This window comes from Phaseolus vulgaris, chromosome 5 (genome assembly GCF_051622355.1).
Source record: "Phaseolus vulgaris cultivar YP4 chromosome 5, ASM5162235v1, whole genome shotgun sequence".
Taxonomy (NCBI): domain Eukaryota; kingdom Viridiplantae; phylum Streptophyta; class Magnoliopsida; order Fabales; family Fabaceae; genus Phaseolus; species Phaseolus vulgaris.
This window is the reverse complement of record NC_143502.1, coordinates 11,994,559-12,008,692: the sequence shown is the minus strand read 5'-3', so window position 1 is coordinate 12,008,692 and position 14,134 is coordinate 11,994,559. Positions and strand designations below refer to the sequence as shown.

Sequence of the window (14,134 nt, the reverse complement as noted above, 5' to 3'; positions counted from 1 at the left end):
GTTGGGACAGATACGATTCAAGAGGAAGGTCACGTCCACGGTAGCCGGGTGCAGGGTACGAGAGGAAGGCAGATACGCTCTCAAAGCGAGTGACTAGATGATTGGGGGCATGAGTTGGCACCCAAAAAGTCACCCCTCGCGCAGTAGCACTCCCGAGCAGGAGGACTCACACGTAGAAACGTCCCCAGATGGGCAGAAACGCCCCCAGATGGGGTCATGGCGTTGTGAGGCCCTCCACGTCTACGACAGCCAGGTCAGAATAGAAACACCCTTTAGTCAGGTACCAGGTAATTAAAGTCATTCAATACAGTTTCTGTTTCGAGCATTCAGGTACTATAATGGCTCCCAAGCGTTTCAACGTCTTAAATGCGCTACGTTTTCTAATTAGACGCCTTAATTGAGCGCGTTACGCTTGTGATTAAAAGCGCTTTAAGGCGCTTTAAATGCTTGGGTAGTTTAAATAGCGCTGGGAATGTTGGGAAGGGGGTTGGAAGTTTTGGCAAATTTTCCCAAAATACACTCCAGTTGCTTGCTCGAAATCGTGAGGTTACGCACAAGGGACTGGAAAAGAGGTTGTTTGCCAGTGCCCTACGCGGTGCCCAGATACGGAGGTGCACAGTTTTGGTGTTTCTTGCTGGCTGACTTGAGCGTCGGAGTGCAAACGGCCGCTAGGGCGCCCTTTTGTCCTTTTTTTTTTTGCAGGAATCCACAGGTAACCAGTGGGAAGGAGTCCCTAGTTGACGGTTGAGGTCGCGCACAAAGACGTTACAGGTCAACTGGACGGAACAGCCTCCTTTGGTTCATTGTTTCCATGAGCAGCCTTGAGTGTGTCCCACATATCTTTAGCAGTTTTGCATTTTGATATCCTGAAAAACTCATTAATATCTAGTGCAGAAGCTATTATGTTTTGAGCAGTACAATCAAGCTTGGCCATTTTACATTCATCATTGGTCCATTGTGTTGAAGATGGATGGAGCTTCTTCTCTACCTAGTTTTAGTTTGTGTTTGATGTAGAAAATAGCTAGTTTGTTTTGAAGTTTGTAATAGGTTTAGATGATCTTGTATGTAGGCTTGTGTATGTGTAAGGTTGCCTTTTGCTACATGATCTATCCTAGATGCCTAACCAAGCCTAGAATAAGCACATGAAGTGGTTAAAAGTTTTTTCAAAAGCTTTCTAAACGTTTCTTCAAAAATCAGGACTCTGCACAAAAATAAATCTGTTTCTCTGTAAAAGAACAGGTTTATTCTTTGGTTTGTTGAAAGGATTTTCGAAAGTTAGTTACGGCACCAAAGGTACAACTCAGACAGTTATTTCAGTTAGCTGAGTTGGCAGTTTTCACAAAATAAATCTGTTCAGTTTAAAACTGAATCTGTTGTTTTCATAACAGCTTTTCAACTGTTTTTTGAAAAGAAGTTAGAAACTGTTTTCTATATAAAGAAAAGCCTCCCTCACATGAAAGATGCTGAGCAATTACCTTTTTGACCGAGATCAAACACTTTCCATGTGAGAAGAAGGATTGAAAAGTTTTTTTGAAAGGTTTTCCAAAGGGATTTTCAAGTGTGCTTGTTCTAGGAAACCTTTGATCTTGGTGAAGGTGTTGGTGCAGTTCTGCAGCAAATTGAACTACTGGTTTTGAGTTCTTGCATCTTCTTTTCAGGTGTTATCTTTCCTTTATTCTGGTTTGTAAAGGTGTAAGTGTTAGTCACTCCTTGATAGGGTTTCTTGGAGTGCAAGGTGTGCTGAAATAGGGTTTTTCAGCATTGGTTGTATTGTTCTTGTAGTGTTCAAGAACTGTTGTGTTTGTAAGTGATTGATACTGTTTTAGTGGATTCCACCTTGGAGTAAGGTGAAACTGGATGTAGCTCTGTATGAGTGAACCAGTATAAAAACCTGCTTGCCTTTTCTCTCATCCCTGCACTCGTTTCTGGTTTTGCTCAATTCTGTCAAGAACTAAATCTGTTCTTTTGAAATTGAATCTGTTAATTCTGGGTTTAATAGAAATTGTTCTTCCTGATCTGTTAAAGCTCTCTAGTCACGAACAAGGTAGTTGTATATGATGTTTTAATTGGTCTGTGAACAAATAGTCTATTCATTAAAACCTGAGAAAGATTCATTCTCTTCAAAACCTTGTATTGGATGAACATGGTTGATTTCTTGGCATAGTTGTATTCTTCAAACTCATAAAATCTAACCAATCTGATTCTGTTATACTTCTCTGTTGATTGCAATTTTAATCTGAACTAATTCAAATTGTGCTAAGACTGTTCTGAAGAATCAATCTGTTTCCTTTAAAAACAATCTGTTCCTTTGTCTCTGATATACTGAAAATTGTTTGTAATTGCGAAAATTTTATAAGCTCAATTCACCCCTCCCCTCTTGAACTTAGACACCAATATACCTAACAATTGGTATCAAGAGCTAGGGCTTGTATTTTGCTCAAGTGTATGCATGATGTCTGAGTTTAAAATGCCTTTTGCTGAAGGTGCGTCTATTAATAGACCTCCTATGTTTGGTGGTGTTAACTATGCTTTCTGGAAAATCAAGATGAAGATCTTTATGGAGTCTATTGACATGGGAATCTGGGATGCAGTGGTCAGTGGACCTTTTATACCTATGCAGCTTGTCAAAGATGAAACAATAAAGAAGCCTTGGTCTGAATGGAGTGAAACCGAGAAGAAGAAGGCCCAATATGACTCCTTAGCCAAGAATATCATCACCTCTGCACTGAATATGGATGAGTTCTTTAGAGTCTCTCAATGTAACTCAGCTAAGGAAATGTGGGAGGTACTAGAGGTAACTTATGAAGGGACTGATGATGTGAAACGGGCAAGGAAGCACTCAATAATTCAGGAGTACGAGTTGTTCAGAATGCAATCAGAAGAAAATATTGCAAATGTGCATAAACGATTTACACATATTGTAAATCACCTCACTGGCCTTAGTAAAGTCTTTGACAAGGAAGAGCTCAACATAAAGGTGCTAAAATGCCTTGATAGGAGCTGGCAGCCTAAGGTAACAGCAATCTCAGAATCTAGAGATTTATCCAAGATGTCCACTGCCGCACTTTTTGGAAAGCTGATAGAGGCATGAAATAGAGCTGAAAAGATTGAAAGAACAAGAAACTGTGGAGAAGAAGGCCAAAGGAATTGCTCTAAAAACTACCATGGAACATGATACAAGTGAGGAAGAAGTTGATCCTGAACATGATGAGACTGTGAGTCTGCTCACCAGAAAATTCAGTAGGTTTCTTAGAAAGAAAAACCAAGACAGAACTCAACAAAGGAAGAGGTACTCTAAATCAAATGATTCAAATTCTTCAAATTACACTTGTTTTGGATGTGGTAAACCAGGTCATATAAAAGCTGATTGTCCAAACAATCAAAACAAAGAAAAATCAGCAAGCAAGAAGAGTGAAAGAAGCAAAGGCAAAAAAGCATAAATCTCATGGGAAGAAAATGATGTATCCTCATCTAGTGACTCCTCAACCGAAAGTGAGGAAGCAAATATGTGCTTTATGGTGAATAATGAAGAATTGAACTCTGATTCAGTAAGTGATTTTTCTACTGATTCTGAAAACTATGATCAGCTGCTAATTGCATTTAAGGAAACACATGATGAAGCTAACAGATTAGCTGTAATTTGCAATAAATTGAATAGAGTAAATAGGGTACTTGAACCTAAGGTCAAAGCTATTGAAGAAGAACTGCACAAAGCTAAAACTGAATTGGTTAGCCTTGAATTAACATGTTTGCATGCATCAATAAAAACCTGTGATAATTGTAAAAAACTGGAAAAACAGGTTGAGTATTTGTTAAAAACACTTTCAAATTTCACTAAAGGAAGAGAAAATCTTGAAACTTTATTAGGTTCACAGAATGTTGTTTTTAATAAAAATGGTTTAGGATATAATTCTGAAATGAAAAGCAATGTGAAAAAGCTGTCTAGTTTTTTTTGTTCCTTCCAAAACAGGTTTTTCTTCTTTTAGTTGTTCAAAAGCAATAAATACTGCAACATGTTTTTACTGTATGAAGTCTGGTCATATATCTAGAACATGTAAAGCTAGAAGGTACCTTGTTCCTAAAGGATTGGCCAAATGGCTTCCTAAGGAAAGGTATTAATTGTTGAAGATGGATGAAGCCTCTTCTACACCTAGTGTTAGTGTGTGTGTTTGATGTAGAAAAATAGCTAGTTTGCTTTAAAGGGTGTAATAGGTTTAGATGATATCTTGTATTTAGGTTGTGTATGTGTAAGGTTGCCTTTTGCTGTATGATCTATCCTAGATGCCTAACCAAGTCTAGATCAAGCATATGAAAGTGTTCTTCCTCAAACCGACCGGCGATCATGCACCGTCTTTTCAAGTAGCTATGCTGACCACCGACCGGCGATCATGCACCGTCTTTTCAAGTAAGTAGCTATGCTGACCACCTACTGGCGATCATGTTGAGCTTTGCCATCTACGATCGCCGTCTGCTCAGAGAAGCTTTTGAAGGTGCTCTTAAAAGTTTTAAAACAGTACAAAAATAAATCTGTTTTATAGAGAAAGAATCTGTTTATTTCTTCTCTGTTAAAAGGCTTTTCCAAAATTCTGTTAGGGCACCACAGGTAAAGCTTAGTTAGTTATTTTCAGTTAAAGCTGAGCTGGCCTGTTTGCTATATTTTAATCTGTTTTACTGTGAAAGAACAGGTTTATTCTTTGGTCTACTGAAAGGTTTTCACAAGTTAGTTAGGGCACCAAAGGTACAACTCAGACAGTTATTTCAGTTAGCTGAGTTGGCGGTTTTCACAAAATAAATCTGTTAAGTTCAAAAATGAATCTGTTGTTTTCATAACTGCTTTTCAACTGTTTTTTGAAAAGAAGTTAGAAACTGTTTTCTATATAAAGAAAAGTCTCTCTCACATGAAAAGGGGCTGAGCAATTAAGTTTTTAACAGAGATCAAACAATTTCCATGTGAGAAGAAGGATTGAAAGATTTTTTGAAAGGTTTTCCAAAGAGATTTTCAAGTGTGCTTGTTCTAGGAAACCTTTGATCTTGGTGAAGGTGCTGGTGCAGTTCTGCAGCAAATTGAACTACTGGTTTTGAGTTCTTGCATCTTCTTTTCAGGTGTAATCTTTCCTTTATTCTGGTTTGTAAAGGTGTAAGTGTTAGTCACTCCTTGATAGGGTTTCTTGGAGTGCAAGGTGTGCTGAAATAGGGTTTTTCAGCATTGTTTGTGTTGTTCTTGTAGTGTTCAAGAACTGCTGTGTTTGTAAGTAATTGGTACTGTTTTTAGTGGATTCCACCTTGGGGTAAGGTGAGACTGGACGTAGCTCTGTATGAGTGAACCAGTATAAAAACTTGTGTGCCTTTTCTTCTCATCCCTGCACTCATTTCTGGTTTTGCTTATTTCTGTCAAGAACTAAATCTGTTCTTTCGAAATTGAATCTGTTAATTCTGGGTTGAATAAAAACTGTTCTTCCTGATCTGTTAAAGTTCTTTAATCACAATCAAGGAAGTTGGATATGCTGTTTTAATTGATCTGAAAACAAATTGTCTATTCATCAAAACCTAAGAAAGATTTATTCTCATTAAAATCTTGTGTTGAATGAAGTTAATTGGTTTCTTGGCATAGCTGTATTCTTCATACTCATAAAATCCAACTAATCTGATTCCGTTATAATCCTTTGTTGATTACAATTCTAGTTTGAACAAAGTCAAATTGTGCAAGACTGCTCTGAAGAATCAATCTGTTTCATGTAAAAACAATCTGTTCTTTTTGCTTCTGGAATACTGAAAATTGTGTGTTTTTGCGAAAATTTTATAAGCTCAATTCACCCCTCCCCTCTTGAACTTAAACACTAATAGACCCAACATTAATCATGCTGGACCCTAGACTAAAAGGGGTACCATATATGCTAAATCTGTTTTGTTGCAGAAAAACAGTAGGAAAAACCAGTGGTACCTGGACAGTGGTTGCTCAAAGCACATGACTGGTGATGTGACCCAGTTCATAAATCTGAAACTCAAAGCTGAAGGGCATGTCACATATGGGGACAACAATAGAGGAAAAATTCTTGGAAGAGGAGATGTTGGTACTAAAGACTCAACCACTATTGAAAATGTACTGTATGTTGAAGGGCTAAAACATAGTCTTCTAAGCATTAGCCAGCTGTGTGACAAGGGATACAAGGTCAATTTCGAAGCCAACACTTGTACAATTTCAAATCAAAATTTCTAGTAAGGTGTTGTTCACTGGAAAAAGGGTAAACAACATCTATCTCTTAGATATTATAAAGAGCTGTTCTGAAAATGAGTGTTTGTTGTCTAAAAGTGATGAGTCATGGCTGTGGCATAGGAGGCTAGCTCATATTCACACAAATCACTTGAATAAGCTAAAGTCTAAGGAACTTGTTTCTGGTTTACCAAACATAAAATTTCAAAATAACAGATTGTGTGATGCTTGTGTAAAGGGCAAACAGATTAGAACTACCTTTAAATCAAAAGATATGGTTTCTACAAATAAAGCTTTGGATTTTTTGCATATGGACTTGTTTGGACCATCTAGGACTGCTAGCTTAGCTGGAAATTATTATGCTTTGGTGATTGTTGATGACTTTTCAAGATATACATGGACCTTGTTTCTTGCTTCTTAAAATGATGCATATAAAGCCTTTAAGAAACTTGCTAAGATTCTGCATAATGAAAATGAAAATAGGGTAAAACAGATTCGTAGTGATCATAGAGGAGAATTTCAAAATGCAAAATTTGATAAGTATTGTGAAAAACATGGTATCACACATAGCTATTCTGCTCCTAGGACACCCCAACAAAATGGTGTAGTTGAAAGGAAGAATAGGTCATTAGAGGAGTTAGCTAGGACAATGTTAAATGAATCTGGTTTACCTAAATATTTTTGGGATGATGCTGTATACACTGCTTCTTATGTGTTGATTAGACTAATTCTTAAGAAAACTCCCTATGAATTGTATAAAGGTAGGAAGCCTAGCATTAGTCATCTTAGGGTTTTTGGCCGCAAATGCTTTGTTCTAAATAATGGTAAAGACAATCTGGGGAAATTTGATCCTAAATCAGATGAAGGAATACATATTGGTTATGCTATAAATGGTCATGCTTATAGAGTGTATAACAAAATATTGCTTGTAGTAGAAGAATCTATACATGTTGTATTTGATGAAACATATTTTTCTGTACCCAAATCTGTTATGGACGAACCTGGTATGGATGACTTAAAGTTGTATAAAATTATAAATTTTTATAATTTAAACAATAAAATTTTAAATTATCTAATATCACGTAAAATTATACTATATAATTTTTTTAAAACATATTATTTAATAAATTGATTTCTTTTTTGCTATGAAAAGAGTAAGAGGACAAATTTTGAATTTAAAAAATATAAACAAAGTTAAGTTTTTATTATTTAATAAGATTATTTACGATAGAGAGAAAAAAATTAATTTAAAAAAAAGTCATTACCAACTTATATATATATCCTTTTATATTGATGCCTCTCTGATTCCGTATCTCTGTAAATACTCACAAGTTTCCCTTCTCATAATGTCTTCACAGTCTGCAAATTGAGGCTCAGATCAGACTCTCTTCAGCATTAATAACCTCTCATATCTCCTATCCCAATAAACATTCAAATTTACATTTCTATTTAATATGCATTTATTAAATATTATTTTTTCTTTCTAGTTTTTCACCTGTCATGTTACATTTTTTTTTAAATGAATTCTCTTAAAAATAATTTTTCTAAATATTAATTCTTACGTTAATTTGCAAACTAAACTTACCCCGCCGAGTTCTCCGCGTTTAGTTATTCCTCACTCCCTTTTATGTTAAAAAAAATTGAAAACGTAAGTTGAAATTTGATTTTTGAAAAAATTGAATTTAGTTCTTAAAAATCAATCAAAATTAAGTTTTCAAAAAAGCCGAATTCTAACTTTATTTTTTCAATATCTTTTAAATGAGAAAAAAGAATTTTTTTTGGTAGTACTGTTCTTGAGAATTCGACTCCCGTGAATTCTTTGTACAATTTTTAAAATGGATTTATTTTGAGAAAACATTGATCATATTATATATATATATATATATATATATATATATATTCTGATGTCTTCCAAATCTTCATATCCCATTAAATACTCAAAATTCTCACTTCCCTAAATAACAAAACTGCTTCTTCAACAAGTTTTTTCATGTCTTCACAGTGCGAAATGAGGATCAGATAAGCGTATCTTAAGCAGTAAAGTTATTCTTACCAACTTGTTCCAACCCTTTTCTTTCATGTTTACCTAAAGTTGTGTGTTCGTTTTTATCATTTCATAGGAACATGAACATAGATTCCATTAACAACAGACAAAATTCTAGTGGTGAAGGTCAGGATATCATCAGTTACCTTCCTGACTTCATTATTGGTCAAATTCTCTCTTTTCTTCCCACTAAACATGCAGTTCGTACTTGTGTTTTATCCACGAGATGGATATACCGTTGGAGATCCATCACCAAGGTAGATTTTGAGGATAAAGAACCAAGCTCTAACAAAAAGATAAGAAAATCTGCCTTTCAAAATTTTGTGCATAGGGTGCTACATCTGAACACTTCAGGCATTCAAAGTTTCTCTCTTTCTCTCTCAGAGAGTCATGGTGATTTAAATGTTAACAAGTGGATATCTCATGTCTTAAATGGGGGAGTTAGAGAGATTTATATCGATTCAAAGGAAAAGTTTGACATTTCCTCAGAATCCCTTTTGAAAACCCCTTCCTTAGAAGTATTAGTGTTGAAGATGATGAATTATGGGGCTATCAAAGTTCCCACCTTTGTTTCTCTTTCACACCTCACTGTGCTCCAGTTGTCTGGAATCATTTTTACCTGTGGCTCTTCCAGGTGCTCACCAAAACTGAACTTCAACTTCCCAACTCTGAGAAAATATGAGGTGGAAAATTGCAGTTGGTTAAACGTAAAGGGTGTTACTTTTGAAGTGCCTCTACTCCAAGTGCTTTCAATAAAGCATACACGGGAATTCTTAACTGAGGAAACCCTTACTGTCATCAAGTTTTGTACTTGCCATCTTAAAGAATTCTCTTATGTTGGTTACAGTTTACTGCACACCCTTTTGTTACATCTATCAACTATTGCTTCTGCAAATATTCATCTGATCAAGGGTGAGAATGATAAGAACACGGCATTTCTGACTTGTGAACTTCTGAATCAACTTAGTAACAAAGTGGAGCGTCTAACGTATAAGCGTTCGGTATGCTTTGAAACTTGAAAATATCAATATTTTTCTTGCTGGAGAACTTTGAAATACCTTGCAACATTGGTTGTGACTTGTTTTATTTATGAGAAACTGTTTTGTTGCTTTTCATAGGCACGGTATTGGTCTGCAGTGTCGAAACCAGTACCATATAATGCTTATCCCAACAGTGTTCATGCTTTAACTGATCATCTTGAATTTGGAAGGTTGACTCGTCTGGAACTAGGAGAAGTGACTGGTAAAGTTTTGATGGACTTCCTTCTCAACACACCATCTCTGAAGACTCTTGTTTTTGAGGTTAGTAATTGATTGATTAAAACCTGCTATTTCATCATCTAACCAAATTTTACATTACTTATTTATTCCCATAATTAAGGGAAAGGAAGAACAAAAGTTCTAATCAACAACTTAAAGAGAATTTTCACTTTAAGAAAATAATTTAAATTTCAAAATGAACAAATTCTAAGTAGAGGAGTATAGAAAAAACTTTGAACTCATGGCCCAAACACCACTAAGGATCATCCAAGAAGCCTTTTACAAATCTACAGTCTAGAAAGATTTGTAACCTCTTTAGGTTCATCAAAGAACATCTTTTAACTTTTTTCTCTTGTTTTTCTTTTTCTAATATCTCTAGTTTTTGTAATGCTTTTTTTTTCCTATCTCTTTTAAGTATTTACAATAATCCAATAATCCTTCAGGTCTTGATCTGTCATTGGACTTGGATTCTAATTAGGACACTAATTAGTTTAATTTCCATAGTCTTCACATTTTGAACATCTAGAAGTATTTGTTTTGATTCTTGAAATTGAGTTTTTATATATTTTTGTGCTTCTTTCTATGTTTATAAAATTTGTTTTTCAACTTTATTAATCTTGAAACAATTGTATTAATGTACTCTACCAAAGTCAAACCTATACCTATAGGAAAACAAAAACTAATACATAACAAAAGAAACATTTTAGCAAGTAAGCTAGAAAATTGTTTAGCTTAAAAATATGTCTCATTTGTTTTCTATTTGTTTGTATTGGGCCTTGCATGTGATTCTATTTTCTTGTACTTAGAAATTTTCTAGATTTTAGTTTTTTTAAGAGACTTCTTAAATGAGTATTAGTAGTGTTTGGGTTTATGAGTACAAGTCTCTAGTTCTTGGAATTTGCTCAATTTAGAATTTGAAACATTTTCTTAAATTTTTTATCTTTTTTTTAGTTTCCAATTTAAAGTGTTAATTTCTCTTGACCTTAACATCAATTAAGGTAAATTGAAGTTTCTTCCTCACTTTCTATTTTATCCTATACCAGGTTAGATTTTTATAATTTTGTATATTCAAAATAACATTTATAGTATTTTTAGCTATATCTATTTAAATATTAAATTTTGTAAAACTGTTATACTTTTTTTTTCTATTTTCATAAAACTGTTATAATAAAGTGTAGGAGTATTTCAATTTACAATGTAATAGAATTTCGGAAAGATGGAGAATTATTTATTTTTATTAATAATAATTTTAGTTGACTTGAATCTACTTTAATCTTGACCTGTTATCCATGTGCACTTTTGATATATAAATAAATGTATAAATAAATGTATTACGTGTAAGGTAAGTGATAATATCAATTATATATTTATGTGAGACATTAATAATAACTTTTAACAAAACACTAAGTTTAACAAATATGTTGACTTTTTTTTTTAATTAAATGGCGTAATAACAGTGAACTTGTTTACTTTTAGAAAACTAAAAAATCATATAATCAATTAAGAAATTACACTTGAAAAATTATAAGGAAAGTTAGGTTTTTTATTTTATTTTATTTTATTGTAAAAAAGTGATATATTATGTATCATTGATCACCAGGTCCTATGTCAATTTGAAGAAGAACTTCCAAATTATGATAAAGTGCCTTCTTGCTTTATATCTAACCTACAATTGATAAATTTTGGAAGATATGAAGGTAAATATCATGAGCTGCGTTTCGTTCAATTTGTAATGGAAAATGCTCAAGTTTTGAAGAGGGCCATTTTCACTGTAGGGAGCAATAGACATGCAAACATTGAAAAGATATTATCATTTAAACGTAGGTTTATAGAATTTTCGTTTTATTAAGCTTACATTACCATCTCTTACTTCATGTCACTTTTTGGCTTTAATAGCATGTATCTGAACCAACCATGTTCATCTTAGTTTTAAATTAATTAATGATGACTTTATGATTTATAATTACAATTTACAGCTCTGTAATTGGTTTAGTTAAGAGCTTCCAAATATTTAATCAATGAACAGAAGAAAAAATATATTATACCCCGTTTCTGTAACTTAATGAGTTGGAATATAAAAAGCCATAAATTATTACTAAATTTTGACTAGTGAAATTTAAATTATATAAATAGTAAATGCAAGAAATTAATTATGCTTCACAGTTCTTAAATATTAAAAAAATACTTTTCAAATTACTTCACGATCCTTTGTCGTATTTTTTATTTAATAATTTTATGTTGATTTAGGTATTATTATAAGTAATCAAGCACTCGTTGTATATTTTCAAGCGATTGTTAAATATTATTATTTAAAAAGGGACGTAATTTTGCGGAAGATATGTTAAGACGGGCCAACAAAGATTTTAAGAAGTATTCTAAATACCAATTGAAAGTAATAAATAATAATTTTACTCTTAAGGTAACTAGCATTGTATTTATTAAAATTTAAATATACATTCAAATTTCTAAACACATTCGCAAAATTAGAGAAGAGTGATATAATTGTAAAAGGCATATTTAAGGCTTAAAATGTGTAAATGTGGTAGGCAAAAGGAGAATTGAACGTGAGGGTAGAAGCGAGATGAAAAAGAATTAACTGGATTATTAGGCACTAATGATAATAATAGAGAATCAATAAAAGGATAAACAACACCATGAGCTCAAGCAAGCACGAGTGAAATGATTTTGTTTTCCCTCAGTTTTTTTCTTATAGTTTGAAGCCTGTAACATGCAAGAAGAAGCTCAATCATTCAACTTATTCAATTCCTCAAACAAGATAAACATTTGTGGTGCACACAGTGGTTAATTGAAAAGAGAATGGATAATCTTTAGTCAACCCCTATGAGATCATCGGCGGGCAGAACAAAGGAGGGTCGGTGGAGGTGGGAAAGGGAGGACCATCGGAGTAGAGAAGTTCATTACAAACACAAGAAGTCATCGGCAAAGAATTCGTCAACGTTCTTCTTCTCCAACTTTCTTGATGTTTAGGATTTTCCAGAAATGGGCAAGAGTGAGAGAAGTGTTTATCTCCAGGCGTTTAAACAGGTGGAGGAGATATTTCGGTTTTGTGAGTTTTTACCCTATTCCGAACGAAAAGCAGTTAGAACAACAGCTTGACCAAATTCGCATCGGTAGCCTTAAGTTGTTCGTAAACCTCCCTAAATACAGGAGAGTTGAGGCCATACAGAAGAGTGTAGGGCACATAAATGTCAATAGTAGGGCAAAGTCAGCTTCGGTTAGACCAACGGAGAAGGAGGTGTGGCGAGAAAAAATAGGCCAGGTTGTTCGAAGGGGTAATAACATGAATGGCACATATGCTGAGGTTGTCCGCAAATCCGTCCAAGGTGCCTGGAAAGGCCCTATTATTGAAACTAAGTCAAATGCTCCGGCCTGGTTGTCCTATAGTGCTGTCGGATGGATGTCCCATGATCTTTCTTTCAATCACTACGTGAAGAGTTTATCAAAGGAGGTATGAGTAGGATTAAACTGAGGTATATGGGTGACAACTTAGTCCTCTTAACCCCAAGAGAAGGTGAAAGGATGGATGAAATCATTAAGCTGAACAACGAATGGTTCGTTTCCATCTTTGAAGATATTGAGCCTTGGTCCGAGTCATACGTAGCAGGTCATAAAATTGTCTGGGTTAGGTGCTACGGGTTGCCACTAACTCTGTGGAACAAAGATTGCTTCTCAAAAGTGGTTGGTGAAGTAGCATCGTTGGTAGATATTGATGCATCCACTTTGTCATGGGAAAACCTGGAGTTTGCACGTTTGCAGGTGCGCTTGACTAAGTCTGGCACAGCGGAGTTGATGAAGGGGTTCAAGATCAATGGGCAAGTCTACAATATATCCATTGTAGAGGAGAAACCGTGTCAAGGGAAAGGATAATGCCTATGTCCAGAGTATCTACTTACATCCTCGGATAGCATCTCGTCATCAGAAACTGTGGTGGAGGATACGTTCTTTTCTGGCATTTCCGGTGGTGACGGAGAAGACGTCGGCGTCGGTGCTAAGAGGTGGAGTGGGATACACGAGGAGGAAGGGCAGCAATACCCCCAGTCATTGGTAGAATCAAAAAGGAAGTTTTTTTAGGAAAAAGCGCAGAGTGATTTGGGGTGTCAGAGTAAAGGTGGATTTTCATTCCTTAATGAAGTAAAGCGTGTGCAAGGTGTGTCTGAGGGAGGGGCAGGTCTATCTGTAACAAAGCAGGTCAACGATGCATGTAAACACATAAAGTAATCGTTAGCAACCTAATTGAAGGGGTCCAACATTTTAACGCAACTTCTCTTGGGCCCAACCAGGCAGAGGCCCAAATAGGAAGAAGGGGTGCGTTCAGAAAAGAAGGAAGCGTGGATGGGCCAGAGGGAGGGTGTAAGTGGGGAGGTGAAATTGAAGATAAAGACAGGGAAGGATCGACAGCATCGTCGTCGCCTCCGGCCACCTCTATCCGATCGAAGAAGGAAGACAATGTGGATCACCACGGAGCGACGACAGTGCAAGGGAGTGACTCTGGTATTCACCCCTGCTACGCGACTCGCCAGTACAGTGAAGGAGCGGGTTCTTCTATGGGTAGTTCAGCCCCTTACCACAGTGGAAGCAATTATTCCTGTAAGAAGGGGC

At 35.2% G+C, this 14,134-nt stretch overlaps 1 protein-coding gene across 1 annotated transcript; it reads left to right on the top strand.

Moving 5' to 3' along the window:
- Window positions 1–8,155: 8,155 nt before the first annotated feature.
- LOC137833887 (FBD-associated F-box protein At4g10400) lies at window positions 8,156–12,989 on the top strand. Its single transcript, XM_068641958.2, has 3 exons — window positions 8,156–9,256; window positions 9,374–9,556; window positions 12,513–12,989. The coding sequence occupies exons 1-3, from the start codon at window positions 8,336–8,338 to the stop codon at window positions 12,987–12,989; spliced, it is 1,581 nt and encodes a 526-aa protein (XP_068498059.2). The 5' UTR covers window positions 8,156–8,335.
- Window positions 12,990–14,134: the final 1,145 nt, after the last annotated feature.

What these genes read in the sequence shown, in the direction of transcription:
- LOC137833887 (XM_068641958.2), top strand. Translation starts at nt 8,336, where the DNA reads ATGAACATAGATTCCATTAACAACAGACAAAATTCTAGTGGTGAAGGT. An exon ending in GTCTAACGTATAAGCGTTCG is followed by an intron (nt 9,257 to 9,373) that starts GTATGCTTTGAA and finishes TGCTTTTCATAG; the next exon opens with GCACGGTATTGGTCTGCAGT. An exon ending in TGAAGACTCTTGTTTTTGAG is followed by an intron (nt 9,557 to 12,512) that starts GTTAGTAATTGA and finishes AGGATTTTCCAG; the next exon opens with AAATGGGCAAGAGTGAGAGA.